General features: G+C 34.9%; 1 protein-coding gene across 2 annotated transcripts; it reads left to right on the top strand.

Moving 5' to 3' along the window:
- The first annotated feature begins 8871 nt into the window (after positions 1-8871).
- Positions 8872-21777, top strand: LOC135683714 (phosphoserine phosphatase). 2 transcript variants are annotated; one of them, XM_065199055.2, is made up of 7 exons: positions 8872-9024; positions 10793-10941; positions 11188-11272; positions 11652-11701; positions 13061-13206; positions 15086-15182; positions 21437-21777. In XM_065199055.2, the coding sequence occupies exons 1-7, from the start codon at positions 8965-8967 to the stop codon at positions 21624-21626; spliced, it is 777 nt and encodes a 258-aa protein (XP_065055127.2). In that variant the 5' UTR covers positions 8872-8964; the 3' UTR covers positions 21627-21777. The 2 variants fall into 2 exon arrangements, with proteins under 2 accessions (XP_065055127.2, XP_065055128.2); XM_065199056.2 differs by lacking the exon at positions 21437-21777 and adding an exon at positions 15366-19475.
- Positions 21778-22171: the final 394 nt, after the last annotated feature.

The following is a 22171-nucleotide window of genomic DNA, read 5'->3' as shown; positions in this document are numbered from 1 at the left end:
GGTTTTGCCAGTACATATAAATGGGCTTCAATCATTAAATATTTAATGATTTCCAGTAGCAAATAATTCAAGACCTGAATAGCCACTAAAATGTGCCTTTCAGACAATGAAAAGAAAAACAACGTCTCATCAATGGCATTGTTGTTTTTTCCGAAACCCTCCAAACTAAAGAGGCCAAAGGCGGCTTGTTTTTGTATACTTGCTTTTTAGCTCTGTTGCTAGTTTATGGCTCTGCAGTATTTGATTTATTTAGCCGTTTTCGTCATATAAACATGTATCTATGTCTTATCTCGTATAATCAAAGCCCAGTTTAGAATCCGAAAAATTGCTATTAGATACAGTGGTAAGTTTTTTATATTTCTAACAATGTCAGCTACTTTTTCGCAATACAGCCTGTTTTTCTTAGTTCCACATAAATTTTTCTTTTACAGTTTTTCCAATCCTTAAATTGTATAAACATTCTTTCTTTGCTAATAGTCTTTGCACAAAACTTTCCGTAGAACTTTGACAGTTGGGTTTTAGGGGCTATAAGTCTAAAACCCCACCAAGATAAAGATGCTCAAATGGAAAAGAATACACACTAGGTTCTAAAGTTCTTCTTCCAGTCACGTTTTTACTCAAGTTTCCAACGTTGCAGGAACAGCTACTATTCAGGCTGAGTTGTTGCTTCATTTTGTTTGCATTTTGAAACAGTGATGCCAGTACAGAGACCTGTGTTGACGTTTCTATTGCAAAATATTAAAATTAAGAAAGTTTCCCTAGGTGACAATGAATACTCTCTTGCCTTCTCTGTCCAAAAGGCATGTAGAATGAATAACCAAAACCATAAAGTTTATGTCTACTACGTACACAAAGGTGAATTAGACAGATTGGATAAAAGAAAACAAACATCATCAAACGATAAACTTACCTAGTCCTTGACACTACTCGCACTTCTTTCTTTATGATTCCACTTCTCGTGTCAAGTTTCTGTTGGCATGAAAACAAAACTTTGTCATTAGACAACGATGATAATGATTGTAAATAACATTGCATTGTTTTGAATTCAATTAGACCTGGTTGTTTTACTGAATGCCTTGTCCGGATATCCCATTCACTTAATCACAGTGTGTAGAATTTATTGCTGTGAATTACAAGTCTTCCAAGTACAATAATGCATGAGCCTCCGACAATTGAATAAGCATAAATTTAATTTCTATTGTTTACAATAGTATACAGACCTTATGAAATTATATTTAAGCTTCTTTAATTGTTTACAACATTGTAAAAGGGAAAGTAACAAAGCCATGTTTTGCGATGTTTGTTTTCAAGTAAAATACTTTGTTCGCAGCTAGCTGACATGACTACAGAAAACCTAGATTTTTATTATCATAATATAGACATAAAAGCGAAAAAAATTGCACTGAATGTAAGCAACTGCCAAAAATGCTAAGGAATGACAAATTTAACTAAACTATATCTAACGATTCAACACGTCCCCAATTTACCTTTGATAAAGCATATGACGAGTCTCAGATTGCAGAAGATGCAACTTTTTCTTTTCACAAATACTCATAATTACTTACAGTAGTTACCTTATGTAAAGGAAAAAAAACAAGCCCATCTTATCTTTTTTATATTTTCATCATCCCCACTAATCATATTGGTCATACTCTAATTATAATCGGTAGTTATGTTGTGCTGCAGTAGATGAAGAACTATTTCGGTCTATACATCAAATATTAAAGAGTAAATAATTACTTCAAATGAAAGGCCCTGTATAAAACTCTCTTTTGCTATTTTTTATTTTTACATCTTTCAATTTTGATTTGCTTCAACGAAATATAAACAAACCATATGTTTATCAAGCTAGATGCGCAGAACCTTGCGAAAATTGAATGAAGGAAAGGATTGAATCAAATCGGGGAAGATTGAAAATTCAAATGCCCTTTTTTGCACTCACGCAGTTTTGTGTAGACAACACACCTAGGAATCAGCCAGTACCAGGTACCTTAATTCTTACTTTGGCTTATATGGGAGCAAAAATCGAAGATCGAAGAAATTGAAAGATAAAATGGTCTTTTCCCCAGTGTTTTCAAACCATGCGTTATCAATGCATGCAAAAATTAAAAATTTGTTCAGAAAACTCGGAAAAGGAAACAATCTGTCTTTGTTCTGGATTTAGATAGATAAAAAGTAGCATATAGAGATTGCTCTTTTTAAGCAACTAGTTTGACCAAGTCAAACATAGGTCCTGCCTTCGCAGCTTCTGCTACGCAGCTAAATGAGAGTTTTTGGAGTTAAAGGTTCAGATTTCGGTACATCAACGGTACAAGTTATAATCAGTTATCAATAATTTCTACGTGGTTTTAAATAGTTATATTATATCTACCATTAGCGTGTGTTCTTCTTGTCATGTGTCAAATCGTTATAAATTCAGTCAAATACAGGTTGTTTTCAAATAAAGTCATTTTTTGTTACCGCTAATTATTTTATGTCGTTCAAAGTTCAAAAGGAAGAGAAGATTTGTTGACATCGAGCGTAGTAGCAGTTCTAGTCTGAATCTTCAAAAAAATTTTATAGACACAAGTTATTCAATGCTATACGAAATATTGACTTTTTGTCTCCATTCTTATTCTTTGGTAATAAATTTAATAAATTAGGGTCCTTGATTAGAAGACTTGTTATCAAGTACTTTGATTTGAGTCCATAGCCTTTCGAACAGAGATAAGCTGAGGAGCATATAATTGTTTCTATAAAGATCAGGACAAAAACCTATCTTTTAATTAAAGAGAAAGTCACTGGGGTGGGGCTGGAGGGGCAATTGCCCCCTAGTTAATTTGTAAAAAGGGTCCTGTTTGTGTTGAGTTAGAGTGGCGGTCCTTCTATTGCACTGCTTCCTCACCAGATAAAGATCTTGCAACATTTTGCGAGAAATAAGAAACCTCTACTCGCTACGCAAACAGAGCAAATGTTTACAGTTGATTCTAAAGCAAAGGGGCATTCTAATCTTAATAGCAAAACACAATATAAACTTATCAACAGATTTGTGGCTTGAAATTGTTTTCTTCGATACAATGAGTTGTCAATTGCATCGTTAAGTAAGACACTTGTTCTCCTGCGCTGTTTCAGTAAGAGTACAATTCAGTTCAATTTGCAAATAAAATCTCTATGAAAACAACGATTGGCACCTAATGAATCAGAAATAATTGGAACCAAATAATAGCAAAATAAAACGCATTGCTGCAGATAACTTTAGAATTCTAAGACAAACCATACCCTGAAATATGTTTACATATGAAAGTCAGCTGTTTGGCAAACAACCCATGCAAATAGAAAATTTTAAATAAATGAAAATTAGAAAATTGTAGAAAATTGGATGTAATAAACTCATAAACCAAAAAAAATATTTCTTGGAAATTTTTTATCTTGGAAGCTTGGAAGCTAGAATGCTTTCATGCAGTTTCTCAACGCTTTTTAGTAGATTCTGAAACTTGCAAATTCTTTCAGCAAATGTATCAAATTTTTCCTCAACTTACAGCGAGTCTAGTGATTGCTTTTAAGTATTGAAAATCAGCATCAAAACAAAGAATGCAAAATTAACAAAGCATAAAGCATCAAGTTATGTTGCCTGCGTTTAATTTGAATAACGATAAAAGAACAAAGTCCCTTAAAAGACATATTTGAAACTTGTAGTTTATATCATGAATGCATATTCTTTGCTTTTTAATTTTTAGATAGCATAGATTTTATGTATTTAGCTGTATTGTTGGATAAACAGGCAACGAAAGATGTCTTTTCACGGCTCGCTGGTTTCCAAACTTTCATCTGAAGTCGCTTCTCGTCTTATCAGATGAAGTCAGGTTTAATCCTTATAAATGAAGCCTTTACTTATAATATCATGCTTTATCATAAGTATTTCAAATGATTTCATAAAGAGACTAGAGACTAGGGGCAAAATGTGACATTTATGTCACATCAGGAAATTGCTAATGTTGATACAGCTTTCCTTGATCCTAATTGTATGCATCTTGTTTCGCTGGAATTCTAAAGTACTGCTGTCGAACAGCAAGTTTTCTTTCAAACAATGTTTTCCTATAAGCTTGAAATGGGTCTTTACAGAGATGCTGTTTTTATCAAGAGAAAAATAAATTGAGCCAGTCTTGTCCGTACGGATGACTGAATTTTAAACCACAACGAAGCCACCGAAGTGAAAATATTTTGGCCGTTGCTTCGTTCATTGCGTATCCCTATTTGATTTATAACCAAAGCTTACAAAACTGCCATTATAACACATTTGAACATTTCGTTTAACTTTCGTGAATTTCATGTGAATTGTTTCGAATATTCGTTGATCGCCATCGGCCGATTATCAGAAGTATGTACAAGAAAATTCGTTCTTGTTGTTAGTGCTAACGGATTCTTGAGGAGCAAAGCTCCAATCACAAGAATTTGAGCTTTCTCAAGATCAAAGAGAACCATACCTTCATACCTATCACTCCTGGGAAATCCAGTCCACTTTGGCAACTTCTTACAGTCCACCACATCGCACGTTTGAGACGGACCAAGTGATTATAGGCAACCCCCCTTGACTTCCAGTTAGAAAGAGAATAGTCGTCACGAATGAGTTGTCGATATCAAGGTCAATTGTAACAATGTTATGAAGTTCTTTATGCAGTTGCAATAAGCTATGAAATAGCATTAACTACAATAGGATGCGGTCACCCAACATCTCCCGCGCAATGTACTCGTTCGCAATATTCATGGCTCCTAAGCGAATCTGTTTACATTGGCAACGATTACATGGTTCAAAAACTGTCTACAAAGCTAGATACATAGCAAACGGCACTAACTAAGGCCGTTCAGACGCTCCAAAGTTTGGGACAATGGCATCCTGGGTAGAGAGGAATTTTCTATTCCACCGCAGCTTAAATGATTTCTCTCTATAAAATAACCTATTGCTGATGGCATTCTCTCGATCCCTAGGATGCAAATACTTAATTATATCGCATTGGACTTTACAGGCACCCTGAAGAGTGCATGAATGTAGTTCTTGAACTGTTGTCTATGTGAGATGTCTGGATCAAATGGTTCATGCTCAATATCCTTGTGCTTTTTAGAATCAAGAGGATTTAGAAGCTGAATCATGTTGCCCCTCTTTTCAATAATCGAAAAAATTTGGAGATGGCATGGAAATGCGGAAACATAGCATACAAAAATATTTTTGCCCGACACTCCTCAATAATATAAATGCTCGATTATGACCAAAGGCATAGTCTATACCAAAGGTAAGCAGAGAATTTATAACCAGATGCGGAAAAGTGGTTTTCTCTCTTAGGTGTCTATCCAAGTGTTCACTCTTCCCTTGGAACACTGATTGGCCAATTAGCGGTCACTGATTGGTCAAATACAAGAAACCAATCAAACGCACCATCTTCGTTGCTTTCAATCTGCATGTGGACACAATATTTTGCTTATCTTCGGACATTATTCTACGTTTAAACTCCGTTTAAACTTTTGTGTTGCCAAATGTTTGTAATGTGCAAATTACCAAAAAGATAATAAATCTTAAATTAAGTAACTGCAATGTTTGGGAAATTTTCAAAAAAATGAAGTCAAATTGTCTTAAACAGCATGCATATCAGAGATGATCTTACATAAAAACGGTCTTACAAGTGAGGTAGCATTTCACATTTTTTAATTCTTACCTTTTATTTTTTTTAAAAAAGGCAACCTTGAAGCGATCTAGCAACATAGGCAGCCAAACTTTGGTTGAGAGTTTATATTTTTTTGACATGCCAGGACCTTTCTTAAGATCCAAAACTTAATTGTAACAATCCACAATTAAAAAATTACGGTTATGCTGGTCTGTCACGAAGTTCTCGAGGCCATTTAGGTGGAGCACTGTAGGATTTGGGGTAAAGAACAGAACAGTTTCAAATTGTGGCAACTTTGAGCCATCCTATGCTACACACCAAAGCAAATGATAATTGTGCTGTTATTCATAACGTCGTTTTTTCTTAACTAAAAACTTGGATCGCGAGAAAACAGCCACTATAACCATATGTTGCTAATCTAACCAAGCTAAATAACGATTTATGATTGTTGGTACTAGTCTGAATGTTCGTGTTAGTCAACAGTGTTAATTTTGTACACTGCACCGTACTCGAGTATCAAAACAATAACCTCACATTCACTAATTAGCGTTGCAATTTTATGAAGTCGATATAGGCAAAACCTTTATATATAAAACAGTGGATAATAGCAATGGAATGTACAGAGATTTCTACAGAAAATAGGCAGCATAAACATTTAAAAATGACATCATCACTGCACGCTACATGTACTGCGACTGTAATTGTGTATGCAATGCAACTGCAATGATCTGCTCAATCCATGATGTATGATTAGATTTGAAGAAAATCTTATTTAAATCACGTGGTGAGGATTAGTCATCGGATTTGCATTCTAAGTCACAGGAATAAAATTGAAATTCTTTTTTGCAAAAAACAACTTGCACTGCTAGGTCATACCAGTATTTTCAACCAGAAACAATCTACTCTCCCATTCCTTCGTGAAAGATAATTTCCTATATATCGTTAAGCGGATCAAATGCTTGGCATCTTGAAAGCTTTTTAAGTGAATATCTCAGTCTTGTTTCTGCAGTTTCCTTGAAGCAAAATCCGAATCACGGAACAAACAAGTCTTTGATTTTGCAACTTGAAAGGTAATTCTATTCAGAGAAGAGAGAACAAAGAAGCTGCTTTGATTGGAACAACAGCTTTGCATCTTGGCACCAGCTCCACAAACACCTTAAGCACGGTTCTCTACCGGGAAGTTTCTTAGAAATCAGAGTCCTATAATATACCGGTTGACTGCTATTTAGAGCAGCAGAAAGAAAGAAATAGCACTCAACTTGCAAGCTTTTCAAATTCTAAGTGAAACTTTTGCAAAAGCTTTACGTAACAGCCTAAAAGAGTCTCTGACAAACGGAAATTTGTTCGGCATTTTATGCTCTTTTACTGGCAACTGGAATGATTTTGGCCATAGCATAGATAAATTTATTTGCATAAAAATGAACAATAATATCAAATGCAGGCAATGATTGGAATTTTTTGACATTTGCCAGACATTTGCCAAGTCGGGTCATTTCTCAGCCACTTTGATTGCAAACTTTTTTGAAGAGCTCCTCCTTAAATTTATTATTGTATGCACAAATCTTTTCCCTGTGAAGTCTCCTTTCTTTGCAAAGTTAATTAAAAGTATTCCTAATTCTGTTTAGTGCAATTTGTTTTTGTTATTGATTAAAATGTAAAGAATGAAGTGAGTTAAACTGAAATAAGTACCAAGTTTAAGATGATGTATCTCTCAAGTTTTTTTGCATTGCAAAATTTGTTGCAGTGCAATACACAGTACAGGGATTTGATGTCTGTTGAAAATTGGCCTATTTGTATTGAAATGTACAGAAACTGTGGGATCTGAGTTATCTTTCCTGCAAGCCTGAAAATGAATAACTTTTCCACCTTGCGGAAGTCTTCGCTAAAACATGTATTGAGTTGACACAAGGTTTCCCCAGTAAAATCCAACTTTGCACTTCTTTAAAGTTACGAAAGTTTCTAGAATAGAGTTGTCAAGTGATGACGTCACAAAAATCTATTTTTAGAATTTTTGAAATTTTTACTCGTAACCTGAAGAAATTCACGAAATACCTCTGAATCTGCAAAATCAGTTCAAGGTATTACGAATTGGCCGAGAAATGACCAGTTGAGCACAAGCACTGGCCCCATCAAACCTCTGTAATTTGGTCTCAGTTCATAACTTGATGAACTGAGCCAAAGTAACAGTTCTCCGTTAGCAAACTTCAAATCTTCTATTTGCCATAGCTCACTCGAATTTTGACACATTAAACTGATTTTGCATACACGGGACTATTTTATGACGTTCTTTCATGTTATTAAAAATTCGAAAATTCTAAAAATAGTTTTCTGTGACGTCACATTTGAGAACTCTATAATTTCTTTAAAGCATGCTTTGTTATTGAAAATGTCCTGTTTGATTCTATCTTGCATACATCGAAAGATTTTAGCAAATTTTTTTAAAGAATTTAATTATTCTTCGTTACAGCAATTTTACCATTCAATAGTAGCTTATAAATCATCAGATAAGTAGAATTAAAGTAAATGATAGCTTACGTAAAAGGAAAGCAACGAGAATGAAAGTTTAATGAAATCTTGGTAAATTTAATATCAAGAACAGTTTACGAGGATTTTGTAGAAAGGAAAAAGATTTCAAGTCTTAGAAATTTTCTCTCGTGAATAAATCACTGGATGATGCAAGAGATTGAAGAAATGTTGACTAAAGAGTCGACTAAAGATGTTTGCATTAACACTGTGAAATTTTTTTATGCAGAGCAAGATGAAATTTGAATATTAGTTAACATGTTGCAATTGTGTTCGATTATACAACAGAAGGTCAATAGAAAGACACACGTTAAGTAGAAAAAGTCTAACATGACCCGTGTTGATTATAGGGTGAGAACAGACAAGCCAAATTAAGGAAATACAAGAAAAGAAGGCAAAATATTTCAATTTCTTAAAACGTTTGGGAATTTTTAATCTAGGGGTGCAGCCACCAGCCCCTGCCATCCGTTCCTGCCCGTATTTTCTCTGTAGCTACGCTCAACGCCGAAGTAAACTGGAGATGTTGTCAAAAAATGTCTGAAATCCTGGAAATATTTTCTGTGCTTTCACATTTGTTTTCCATCAACAAAAAAATCAAATGAAATAACAATACCTCGTGTCGCCTATAATCATTTATATGCATACTTTATGTATATAACATCCCAATACAAAATCGAAATTTACCGCTGCAAGAAAACGAGGCAATTTGAAAAGACTTCCTTTTCAACAGCAACCACAACCACATAGCCACGAGAACCATTTTAAATACTTTTCCTGGCTATCGTGGCCTTTGCTGCGTGGTTCGATGGTACTAAGGTCATTGTTTTATAGTTTCTCAATTCAGATACAGAAAGAAATTCTGAAGGTTTGAAAATTCGTTTTTACTTTATTGCAAGGGTGCCACTGATCTAGTCAAACAATTTATCAAGATACTATTCCAGTTATACTTCAATACATACAAGGTTAACCCTATTTAAAATAATTTTTTGTATCAATGAAGTTATAGCTGAATGACACATGGAATTAACCCATAGGGGCTTTCGAGCCATGTGCCATCTTACGTGAATTTTGCCTGAAGTAATTATAAATCAATACACAATATTAATAAACAACAATAACATTTTTTTAAACTTTGAACAAAAATTTTGAAAAATAAAAAAGTTGGTTTCGAATATGATAGTTGAAACGTTACTCTAATCTATTTGTTTGTGGGAAAGGGGGGGGAAATTAAAAAGGGGATAAAAAAGGTGGTGGAATGCTTTTAAACTTTGTTAGAGTGCTTGTTTTTCTTTGTGTGCCAATAATATAGTATATGTAGTGGAAGGGGGTACTAGTATATTGAAATCATAAATTTGTTTAAGGCTTTAGCAAAAGTTATTTTTGATCCTGATTGTCTGATGTCTTGTGGAATGGAGTTCCAAACATCTACACCAACATTTTTTATGAAACTTTTACCAAATTCTGTTCTAAAACTTGGTTTAATAAAATTTCCTGAGCTAGCATATCTTGTTTTGTAATTATGAGTATTTTTGGCTTTTTTGAAGAGTTTACTGATAGAAGTTTTGGCTATACTTTTGTTAATATCATACATAAATTTAGCACACTCAAGTTTGTAACTGGCCAAGAAAGAACTGGCCAAGTAGAGCCTGAAATGTGGCAATTTTTGCAAATAAAGGAGTAAAGGTGCTACTGCATTAATCTGATAAGGTTTCTCCAAAATCAACATAATAATCCTCAGGCTAGGTTTCAGACTATGTGACTGATGCCTGTGCATAAATTAGATTCGGTTTTTAGTAGATTTTTGGATACTTCAGCTAATTGCTTTCTGCAGACTTGAAGCGAGCGGCATGGATTGAAGGTCCTGTACTTCAAAAAACATTCAATTGACTGAAAATGTATAAACAATGAAATGGATTATCATATACACTCTTAATGATGACAAAGTAAGAGCAAATAATGGCGTGAAAGTATAAGGAAATTAAGTTTGCAGAAACTTTTTTTAGATTTCACGTTTCTGTGTGAATCCATGAGCATCTTTTTGCGAAATACCATATAAAGGTTAATCAACAAAAATGGACTACAGCTTGTTTTGAGCTCCACATAACAAGGATTTCAATTTATAAAATTTCCTTTAATCCAAAAGAATTTTTAAAGGACTTGTGTAGCAAATACGGCTAAGTATGCACATACTTAACATATGCTAAATATCTCAAATCCTTGAATTTTCTGCAATTGAAAGGACTTCTGACTCAAATATATAAAATTGCAAAACATCCAGACCTATCATCAGTGAAACGAACTATTCTTGGACGAAAATAATTTAGGCTAAAAATCCCTTAACCAGCTTTAAGCCAACTATTACAATTTTCACCCTCACTCCTTAAAGAAACTATGTCCTACCAGTCAACCATTCAGAGTTTGCAATAGTTTCTGCAGTTTACATAACAATAGGTCTATGGTACAGTCTAACCAATTGCCAACGAATGGGTCAGTGCATACAAAATCATGTTCATGTTCATCAGTTTAACAACAAAATTTTCTATTATTCAGAAATTCCAAGAAACTTTCAATTTCTGGACAGGTATGCTTGAAATTGCTAAAACCTGACATACGGTTTCTTTTCTTGTTTTTAGATGAAGCCTAGCCTTAAATTAGAGGACTGTCATAAAATCTGGAGAAATGCAGATGCTGTCTGTTTGGATGTTGATAGCACAGTAATTACTGGAGAGGGTCTGGATGACTTAGCAAAGTTCTGTGGCTGTGGGGAGGAAGTTGCTAAGTGGTAAATTTTTTTTTATTCAAATATTGGTCTTACTTTTGTGTCGGCTCTCTTTCAATTTCGAAGATTTTGTTTTTCATATTTTTCTTGTAGTATTAGTAATTTTGGCATATATATATTTTTCCAATTATAATTTTTAGATGATGGCTTCAAGAAACATTAACTTCTGAAAAATAGACCACTCTCCTTTAAATTGTTAGCAGTTTCACCTTTTTGATAAAGATTTTTGTTACTATGAATCTTTCAAAGGACAGCAAAGGCAATGGGAGAAGGAATTTCTTTCAGAGAAGCTCTTGAAGCAAGACTGAATTTGTTCAAACCAAGTAGAAAAAAGGTGAAGTTTTTTAAAATTGATGATTACTTTTTCTCAGAAATCTTGTCCATTTGAAGGCACTTTGTCATGGCGCATTTTGATGGCTATTTAAATTTCTAATTGGTTGGACTACACAAAAGACCTATTGTTACATATTCCATCGGCTAATTCTCAATATGTTTTCTTGATCATAAACACTCTGCAAAGCCTAATGTTAACTCTGAACAGTTGGCTGGGCGCCTTTAAGAGTCATCTTGACAAAATATAAATTGTCCTGATAGATTTAACACTGTCCTAAAAAGGCATTCTTTTGGAAGTAAGTGAAAAGTACATTTTAAAGTTTCTCTTCCATTTTGATGGTTGTGTCTAGGTCATTCTATGGCTTACAGTTTTTTCACAGGTGGAAGAATTCACGAGGATGAACCCACCAACCCTTACAAGAAATGTCAAGTAAGTCCACATTCCAAATCCCAAATCCTATCCTGAAAATAATTCAATATACCTAAATATTCACTATTTGCTGTTTAGAAATTCACCATTACCCTGTAATCCTAGGCTTGATGGTTGCCTTATAGACCAGATAACATTGCTTTTAGGTAAAAATTTCACGAAAACAACCCAGGTGTAAAGTTTTCTTTCAAAAGGAATTTGATTAGGAATGTCCTGCTAACAATGTTTTTAGATGTTTACAACCTTAATGTGTTTTAACGGTATGTGTGCATAAGTTAATCAAAATCTAATTTGGTCAAACTTTAGTGAGCGACTATTTTACTGAGTGCAAAACAACTCTGAGAGTTTTGCCTATAGTCAGCAGGTTGTGTTGTGATATCTCTGAATAAAGTAGTTTGAAATGCCATCAGAACCACAATCTTGTTGCAAATATTTTTGGAAGTTTCCATTTTATTGTTAAACACGTAATTTGTTTCTCTTGTTCATGTTTGTATTCATTTCTTTGAGAGTACAAGCTACCCCGTCATTCATTCTTTCAAATCCTCACGAACATATCTAGAATCCAGCGTTTTCTACGACTTTAGTTGTTTCGTAATTTTGACAGTGTTGCTATTATTTGAAGATGTAGTTTTCAGAAGAAAAATAGACAGCTATAACACATTGTCTTTAGATTGACTCACCAATATCGAGCAACGCATAAAGCTTTGTGAGTGTGTTCTGTGAAAGCTAAATCTCGAGAAAAAATATGATTTTGTTTGTTAACTATAGTTACCTTCTAAGCTATAACAATTAAAAAATGGAGGTCTGCCAAAGTATCTCTTAACATTTGATCAAAGGGCGAGAGGGACTGCAGTGCAACTGGTGTATTGGTAAGAATGGTGTATTGGTAAGAACGTATAACCTTTATGCATTGTGGGAAGGATTTTATTAGGGTGTGAAATGTAAGATTGGAAATAAATTTATAGCCAAAGGTTCTGTTTGGGAAGCATATGAACAATTAATCATAGATTCTTCCTGTCATTATCTTTTGTTTTTAACATTTGTGCCTTGGCATTTTTAATTAATTGTGATCAAGATTTTTCTGTAAATTGACCATGTTGATCGAACCGATTCTTTGACGCTAGAAACTTATTTTTATGCATAAAACAGCTCTGTTCTTCTATATTGATCAAATAAAGATTGATACTGAATCCTCTGAATTATATATGATCTCGTTTGAATTATGTTATTTTTTGATAAAAGTAAGAGTTTAATCTGGAATGAAGTCGAGATCGGAGAAGCATATGCGCACTGTTTTTTACCGTTTCCACTTACGAGAACTGTGTTCGTTATTGATCAACTGTTATGGTTTTGCTTTAGGGATCTCACTGCATTGTTGAAATCAAGAGACGTGCCTGTATTTTTGATATCAGGTGGTTTTCACTCGATCGTCGACCATGTGGCAAAAGAATTGGGGATACCATTTAACCGGGTGTTTGCCAACAGGCTTTTGCATACTGATCAAGGTAGGTTCAGAACATTTGTTTAAATTATCATCATATAGCTATATCAAGGCTCTATCTATGCTATTCATGCTAAAATGATAGCGGGCTCTCTAGTTTGCATCTAACTTTAAAATATATTCATCATTGACGTCAGAAAAATCTTATGCAATTTTCGACTGCTAAATCATTTTTGACTCAAGACACCAATTTCCTAAGGCTCGGTTGAGTCTTTTCTCCATTTAATACGATAAGTTCAAACGATATAGAAAGATAATATCGATTGAATTTGCGATTAATATCAGTTGAATTTGGTGATTCGCATGTTGTTGTCGTTTTGAACACACTGTCTATACTTAAGCTGCTTGCTACCAGCGTTGAGAAACGTTGCTAGTACCGTACATTTCAATCCTGTGAAGGCATCGTCATGTAGGCTAACTGCCTTGAGCAAGTTGTATAAGTTAAATTTGTTGTAGATTTAAAGATTAACAAATCGGATTTTCATCTTCTTTTCGTTTGAATTTTGCTGTAGTTTTCCGCAATATTTTGGATTTTAGGTTGACTCTCTGTCATCTCCAAAGTAATGATAATTTACCAGTTAAGTTGAATGGCTATGTCCGAGAAATTCTGTATCAAACACTTAAGGAATCATTTTTCTTCAGTTTTAAAACATCCTACTCTTTAGTGCTTTCTTCGCGAGCTAGCTCCTTTATTTCTATGGATCTCATCGCTATATTTTCTAGCTTTTAGTTTCCTTAGCAATAACCGCGTCATACTTTCAACACTTTGATTTGTCTTTGAATCGCAGGTTCTACTGTATTTTCTCTCTCAAGCTTCTACCATATTTGCGGAAAGCTCGTTTCAATCCATTATAATAAGCATTTCATAAATGCAATATCACTTATCTTTTAACTTTGTTTTTGAAAACTTATTCTCTCCAAACGTATATTCAGAATGTTAACTACTTACCTGTCGCTCCACCAATCGCTTATACGACCAGCTTGGTTCCTCCCTGCGTCTTTTCTGACTCTCTGGCAACACGAGAACTAACTATGTTGACGATTTGCTTTAAATGGACTGAGATGTCAATCAAAAACACACGCAGCTGTGTCCGCAATTTCACTCCAACAAACACAATATCAAACAGAAATGAAATTTGTTCATTAAAAATGGATGGTTAGTCTACTCAGGATTTTTCCACGAGGTGCCAGAATTACACCATCATGAAATTATTTACGTTTCTTGATTCTAGTTGGAGCTTATTGGCATTGGTCCTGTTTTGGTAAAAAGAAAATTGCACGCTTATGATGAACTTTTTGATTTATTTTTTCATATGTTTTCTTGATTGTAAGCTTTGAGTTTTTAACTTTGCCTTTGCAGTAAAGAAAACTTACAATGGTGTCTTTACAAAAAACAAGAAGATTTCCCGATTGTCTTATTTTGGTTTCCTCAAATGTAAAGAATTAATCAATAATATAACCGATAAATTTTTGGCATGGTTCTTGTCTCTTCTTTTGTATAAGTTGTATTATCCCCCCTATTGTCATTTTTCATAAGTTTATATAGCACTGTGGTCTGTGAAGATATTTAAGGTTTGTTTGATTTACTACTTAGACATAAACAGCAGTCTTGAGATAAATAGGTTCTTTTAACAGCACAGTATTTCGTGACAATATCATGCAGTACCATCTTGACAACTGCCCAAAAATTGCTGTGTGTTTTATAATTCGATTTCGTTCTAAGTTTGAGTTGGGGAGGGGTTGGGGGATGGGTTGGGGGATGGGATCCTGGCTTGGGTTGGGAGCGGTACACGGTTTTTGAATAGGATATGGATGATAATCAGGTTATACATCTTTAGGTGTGTTTATTGCGTACCAAAATGATGTGTTTAATGTCTACGTAGATGATTACATCGGATTCGATAAAGATGAACCCACATCTGCAAGTCACGGAAAAGCGAAAGTGGTAGAGCATTTGAAGTTCAAATATCAGTACAAACAGTAAGTTACTTATATTCAGAGTAGAGTCACGTCGCCCCTTATGGAACGATTTCGGTAAAAATTGTTTTCCTCAGCTTTTAGAACTTCCAAATAAAGTCAACGCACTACAGACACGTCATTTTTTGTATAATCTACATGCTTGTGTAAAGACAGTCTCATCAGCTTTTCTCTCTTTCTACACAGGCAACATTACTACAGGCCATTTTTCTTCGTAAAAAACCAGGGCATCGCCCCTTACGGAACGACTCAAATTTAAGCATGCGGGAAAGCGCACAACGGAGGAAAACCGGGAATTATTATCTGCCTTCTTTCCTTCTACCTTTATCATTCGTCAATATCAAATCAGACTTTCGTTGAGCCATTTGTTTTCAAATTCAGGGTAAAGAAAGAACAAAGTTATCCCCAAGTTTGGTTTTCTTACTTGAATGAGACTTTATCACATGTCACACGTTCAGCCATTCATAAATTGTCGAGCATCACAACAGACACAACAGGAAGCCTGCCGTTCCATCGAAGAAGCCACTAGGCCAATGAAAGCGCTTCCGATAAAAAACCCTCGTGAATGAAAATTTTGCAAGCTATTGTCTGGGTTTCAACGAATATTCGTTTTTGAGAGACAAAGAACCACGTTGTGGGGGTTTGTTTTATTTTAGCTAAAAAACCTACCGAGGAAAAAAAGAAGAGTCGAATATGAACAAAATGAAACAATGATGATTAGCAAAAAGTACAAGTAATGTCGCTAGCAAAACGATTTCGCGCGTTTTTTGAAGATAAACAAGTATGGGAGTCTGCTGCAATTTTCAATACTTTAATAAAGGAATGAATCAATTTGCAACACTTTTTTAGTAACACAGGAGTCACAAGGAATTCACTGATCTTGCATTAAAATTGTTGTTCTTTTTTGAAGACTAAAAGATTCCTTTGACTTGCACAAGTGTTTCTCGATATGAAAGTAACGACCAGCATGATGTAAAATTCAAAAGAAAGGTGTGATTGGCAAATTCTACGAAAGTGTTTGTCCTTCCTCCGGACACAATCATAGGACTTTTCTAAGGCTTTCTCTAAAACAATAAACAAAACAAATGAGTGTTTGGGCGTGTCAATTTGGAAATTTTATGAATAGTCTAGAAAAGTATATGCTATAAAATGTCTATAAAACCACACAGCCATGAAAAAGTGTTGGTGAATCTAATTTCGAATTCTGTTACCATTTAAAATTGTATAGTTGAAAATGACAAATGCCTCAAAGATCACAAGCTTGCTTCCGAAGAAGGGGCTGAACTAATCAATTGCCAGCTGCACTGCCTGACGCTGTTCAGAGAAAAGTAGTTCTATTTGAATATGATAAACCTGACGCTAGGAATAACATGTCATTACTATTACTTATCATCTTATTGATGATTTTCAGGGCCATGATATTTTTAAGCTTCAGTAAATAGCATGTCCCTTTCTACGGCTTTTCAGCTGTTGTTTGGAAAAGCCTCTTTAAATGCATTTATATTTTCTAATGTTATCGAGAACGCTGTTGATCCAAGACATCCAATCGGATAAAGCACTGTTCTAATAAAACGCCTTTATCGCTAAAATTGAGCTTCAGTTATGCACTTTCACTGCAACCATTAATGATTGGCAGGCGTTGACAGCTATATAATGAGTGCTCTAACGTCATTTGACAAATATGCCCATTATGAAAGAAATATAGAGCAAGAGCAAAACTAAGATGCAGGAAATTGGTTTTTGCAATCTTTACACAATAACTACTGTTTTGTTAAAGGAAGGCGGATGGTTTTTCTATTATTGCAACAGCTCCGGCAATACCTTATCTTCCTCATACACAGTTTGTTCTCACTTTATCTCTTTGCATACCGGACTTGGTTTCACTCTTACGCTTATATTTAAAAAAAACTCAAAAATGTTTATATTTTCTTTCGTCTAAGATATGCTGTTGAATCCCGGTAAGTCATACCCCGGATAAGTTGATTTTTCATTCCGCTACCATTTTTTCCTACCTTGTTCGAGTAAGAAGTCCTAGCCCGGATAAACTGGACATTTGCTAAGTCAGGCCTTTTCCTAACACCGACGAGACTCAACTGAAATGCTTCAAATTTAAAGTACGGTACCTTGACTCGTGCTAAAAAGATGAGAGGGACACCAATAGATAGTTGGTGGGATCCTCATTAGAGGGCTTTTATGCCGTCTTGTGGAAAAGAAAGGCAGAATTTGTGTCAGTGCGGTAGGAAGGTACCATAGGAAGGTGTACCTAGCCAGATTGGTGCGATGTCATCACTGAGTCTGTTTATTGCTTTTATGTTGTAGCTCTGATAAAGATTTAACTATGTGTTTTTCAAGAATTGCTCAAAGTAGCTTTCAGTAAATAAGTTGTACAGAAGATTGAATCTGACTGTAAATCGAAGGTCGTAAAAGAAAACATTGCTTTCGGGGCTATGAGGGCACATGCTAGTCTGAATTAAATGATTAGTGATCCAGCATGGATTGCAATTGTGAAACTTTTAAAATCTTAGCTTATGTAACAAAAATATAGCTACTAAAAGCATTTATGAATCTTAAACACAGCAAATGTATCTAAACTGATAATTATAAATTAGAAATGAATTATTAAATAACGGAAATCACGATATAAGATACGTTTTCTATGAAATTTTCAACCACTGTTTGAACATGCATTTGAACCAGCGGAAAACGCAAATATGTAGCTAATGAGAATCTGAAATTCTCGTTAACAATATCACATGTGTTAGCAATAACGAACAAATTTTAATCACTTCCCAAATAATAATTATCATAAGACTAAGAAATCGCTGGTTTATGTCTTATTCTTGAAATTGCAAGCCATATTCTTGAAATAAAACCATAACCAATCTTCTGTTTGCGATTCAGCCGTCAAATAGTGAATGGATAGTCTATTCTGTTTCTCGGATATTTGTCGAGGCTTTAGGGTGATCTCTTCAAAATTTTTGCAGCTGTTTCCTTGTCACTAGGTAATCGTTAAAAGATTCAAAGCAAGCATCCTATTTTTGTTACCTTTTTATCAGTTATGTTTCAAAACAGTTTAATTTATCAATAATAAGGTACCATTCTTTTCAAGGTACCTTTTTGAGATTTCTTTTTTCGAAGTTTATGTTTATCATACTTTAGCTTGTGAGGCAAATAAAGGACAGTAGGAAAAGAATTGTGAGGTAAAGGAGGATAAGAATTATTATTTGCTGTCTGCAGAAAAGAAAGGGTTTAATTATCCAAATTACATGCATAATCTATTACTTGTTGGATAAAAGCCCTGTTGGATGTTGAATGTAGAAAAATATAACACCATTATAAGGTTGGGATGTTGGCTCCCTTTAAGGAAATAAACAACCGAAAAAGCACAAAACGATGTAGTAAAAAGCAAAAATTCACAGCTATTGAAGAAAATGTCAAATTCGTGTCTTGTTTTTTCAAGAATACAATAATAGCACAAGAGGAAATTTTGTTACCTCGTCAAAAAGGTAACCTAATTTCCTACTAGGTAACCTAATTTCCTACTAGGTAACCTAATTTCCTACTAAAGCAGTGCATTAAGATTTTATCAACGACCGTGAGGAAAGCCAGTGAAAACAAAAAAAGGTAACACCCTAACCTTGTGTTGTTTTTGTTGTTTTTCTGAAGAATTAAGAGTATTGTCCGGAAAAAAGACTTTTCTGGACCAAAACCAGATAATTTTTGTTGAGGCTTTATGTTCTTACTTTTTATATAATTATTGATTCGAGTGTTTTTTATGTTAATCTTAAGTGAACAATAACTTTTCTACATTTACATGCTTTAAATTGCGTCTAAAACCACCAAATTAATTTTTTTTCGTGACATTTTTAGTAGACGGTTGATTTGCGATAAAATCTTCGCTGTTTTGCTCTGTTTTGCTCTGCTTTGCTCTGTTCTATTCTTTTCTGTTCTGTTCTATTCTTTTCTGTTATGTTCTTTTCTGTTCTGTTCTGTTCTGTTCTATTCTTTTCTGTTCTGTTTTGTTATGTTCTGTTCTTTTCTGTTCTTTCCTGTCCTGTCCTGTCCTGTCCTGTCCTGTCCTGTCCTGTCCTGTCCTGTCCTGTCCTGTCCTGTCCTGTCCTGTCCTGTCCTGTCCTGTCCTGTCCTGTCCTGTCCTGTCCTGTCCTGTTCTGTTCTGTTATGTTCTGTTCTGTTCTTTTCTGTCCTGTCCTGTCCTGTCCTGTCCTGTCCTGTCCTGTCCTGTCCTGTCCTGTCCTGTCCTGTCCTGTCCTGTCTTGTCTTGTCCTGTCCTGTCTTGTCCTGTACTGTCCTGTACTGTACTGTCCTTTTCTGTTCTGTTCTGTTCTGTCTTGTTCTGTTCTATTCTTTTCTGTTCTGTTCTGTTCTGTTCTGTTCTGTCCTGTTCTGTTCTGTTCTATTCTTTTCTGTTCTGTCCTGTCCTGTCCTGTCCTGTCCTGTCCTGTCCTGTCCTGTCCTGTCCTGTCCTGTCCTGTTCTGTTATGTTATGTTCTGCTCTTTTCTGTTCTGTTCTGTTCTGTTCTGTTCTGTTCTGTTCTGTTCTGTTCTGTTCTGTTCTGTTCTGTTATGTTGTGTTCTGCTCTTTTCTGTTCTGTTCTGTTCTGTTCTGTTCTGTTCTGTTCTGTCCTGTCCTGTTCTGTTCTGTTCTTTTCTGTCCTGTCCTGTCCTGTACTGTCCTGTCTTGTCCTGTCTTGTCCTGTCCTGTCCTGTCCTGTCCTGTCCTGTCCTGTCCTGTCCTGTCCTGTCCTGTCCTGTCCTGTCCTGTCCTGTCCTGTCCTGTCCTGTCCTGTCCTGTCCTGTCCTGTCCTGTCCTGTCCTGTCCTGTTCTGTTCTGTTCTGTTCTGTTCTGTTCTGTTCTGTTCTGTTCTGTTAATTTTCCATCTGATGCTGAGTTTGTACTTACGTTGTTCCCCTTTTTTCGACAAATCGAGCCTCGATGTTCTTTTTAAGTGCTTTCTTATAAAATTAGAGTGTAATGAATTTGTAGGCGATGATGCCAACATTATTTAATGCTTCCTCACTGGAAAAAATAATTATTCGGAGTAAAAAGTATGACATAAAAGCAAGTGGATACCTGGCAGTGGTTTTTTAAATAGGGGAATACCTTAGTACCGCTTTCAGTCATGATAGTATGCAAATTTTATTGGATTATGTTGGTGAAGGGATATATGCGGAACGTAGTACCAACAATTGTTTGTGCAAAGATGATTTATATTCTACATCGTGGGTTCGAATCAAGGTTTGTCGCATCCTTTGATTTGGACCCAGTGGCATCGCTTGGAAGTTTAAAGGCAGAAAAAGAGAACTACCACCCTGCCTTTTGCTTTTGACCCAGTACATCTGTCTTTCGAGTACTACCTTTGGCTATGAGATACGAGACTTATCTTTATGTCCATTACATTATTTCCATTTTGATACATAATAAGCAGTGGATTATTGGTATAGCTATAATTTAGTCAACAAGATATAATGTCATATATACATCCAATGAAGTTTTGCAATTTTTGTCATTTTATGTTTTGTAAAGACAATCTTTTTACTTTTCATAAGATTTAAAGCAATCAAGATCCATTTCATCTGATAACATTTATTCTAAGTAGAAAGTTTCCTATTTTCTGTTATAGAAAGTAGGGCTATAAGATGTTGTCATTCGTATGACATGGTACGAATGATTATTGTGTGGTATAACATAGTTGCCAGATTAAAGGCATTGTGTCATGGTTAATTTGTTATGGTGTCCTCTATAAGGATCCATTTGCTTTCGATATGACCACTATAATTTCATGTGACATAAGCAGTCATTGTTTACACCTGGGCCGCTGACAAAACCTGTTTCAAAGTCAGCTGATCAGATTCGAAAATAACGACTTGACGTATTTGGGTATACCCTCTCCTTTATTGTTGACTCATTGTCTTTTAACTGCTCGCTGGAACTTGCAGTATGGGAAAGGAATCTTACATTATTTTCTCTAAAGCATAATGAAATTCATTGAATGCTGTATTTGTCGAAATGCTTTACAACCGAGAGTATTTGTCAAACAATTTTTTTTTATATTGTCAGTTAAAATGAAATGTAAATAAACTGACAACAACTTGTTTTATTTGTACCATGTGCAGTGGAAAAATACATGAAGTCATCGTGTCCCGACTGCGGATGGTACTTGTGTTACAAAAAAGTATCCATCCTAGTGGAAAACAGAAGCTCGTTTGAATCTCAAACATCATGCTTGTTTTTCTAGGCTTGTAATGATCGGAGATGGACTGACAGATTTTGAAGCCTTTCCACCTGCCGACCTATTCATTGGATTCGGTGGCAATATGGTTCGTCAAAGCGTCCTAGAAAAGGCTCCCTGGTTTGTTTATGATTTCCAGGAACTCATTGATACGCTGAAGGATGAAGGGATTGATTCATCAAAAGAAAGCAACTAGAATTTTTCATATAAACAATTTTTCGTATAAAAAAAAGTCGTTTCAAGGGACCTCGGTAAATTTAGATTTTAAAACTGCCGACATAGTAAACTTGTTGATGGGTAGTAAAATTAATATATTAACTTAGAGATTTAGTTTGAATATTATTTAATGAGATTTAATTTAAATTTAACTTGATATCAACTTTTTTTAAAAAGGTCTGATTGAAATGACAAAGTTTTTTATAACTGAAATAAAAGCTTTTTCTGTTAACTCTACAACAGCTCTTACAACATTGAGTTTTCGTTTATATCACAATTTGATGGAATAACTGGGGAATAAATAATCCTGGGTTGTTTCCCATTCGTACTCGTAAGCTAACGCCTTTACTATAGGGTTAGGAATATAACATTTTGGCCTTCTCCATGTCCGCACTTTCATTCTGAAATCTGAGAGGCAGCGACTTCTTCGTACTGTGCCTTGGACAAATGTTTCTTTCTGACACTAGTTTAGCCCTAGCAGTTCATCCTAGTTTTTCTGACCCTAGAATTTTATCCTCGTTTATA

The sequence above is a fragment of the Rhopilema esculentum genome, chromosome 7, assembly GCF_057945365.1.
Source record: "Rhopilema esculentum isolate cy_ngs chromosome 7, ASM5794536v1, whole genome shotgun sequence".
NCBI lineage: Eukaryota > Metazoa > Cnidaria > Scyphozoa > Rhizostomeae > Rhizostomatidae > Rhopilema > Rhopilema esculentum.
The sequence above is the reverse complement of the archived record's forward strand: the minus strand, read 5'-3'. Positions and strand labels throughout refer to the sequence as shown.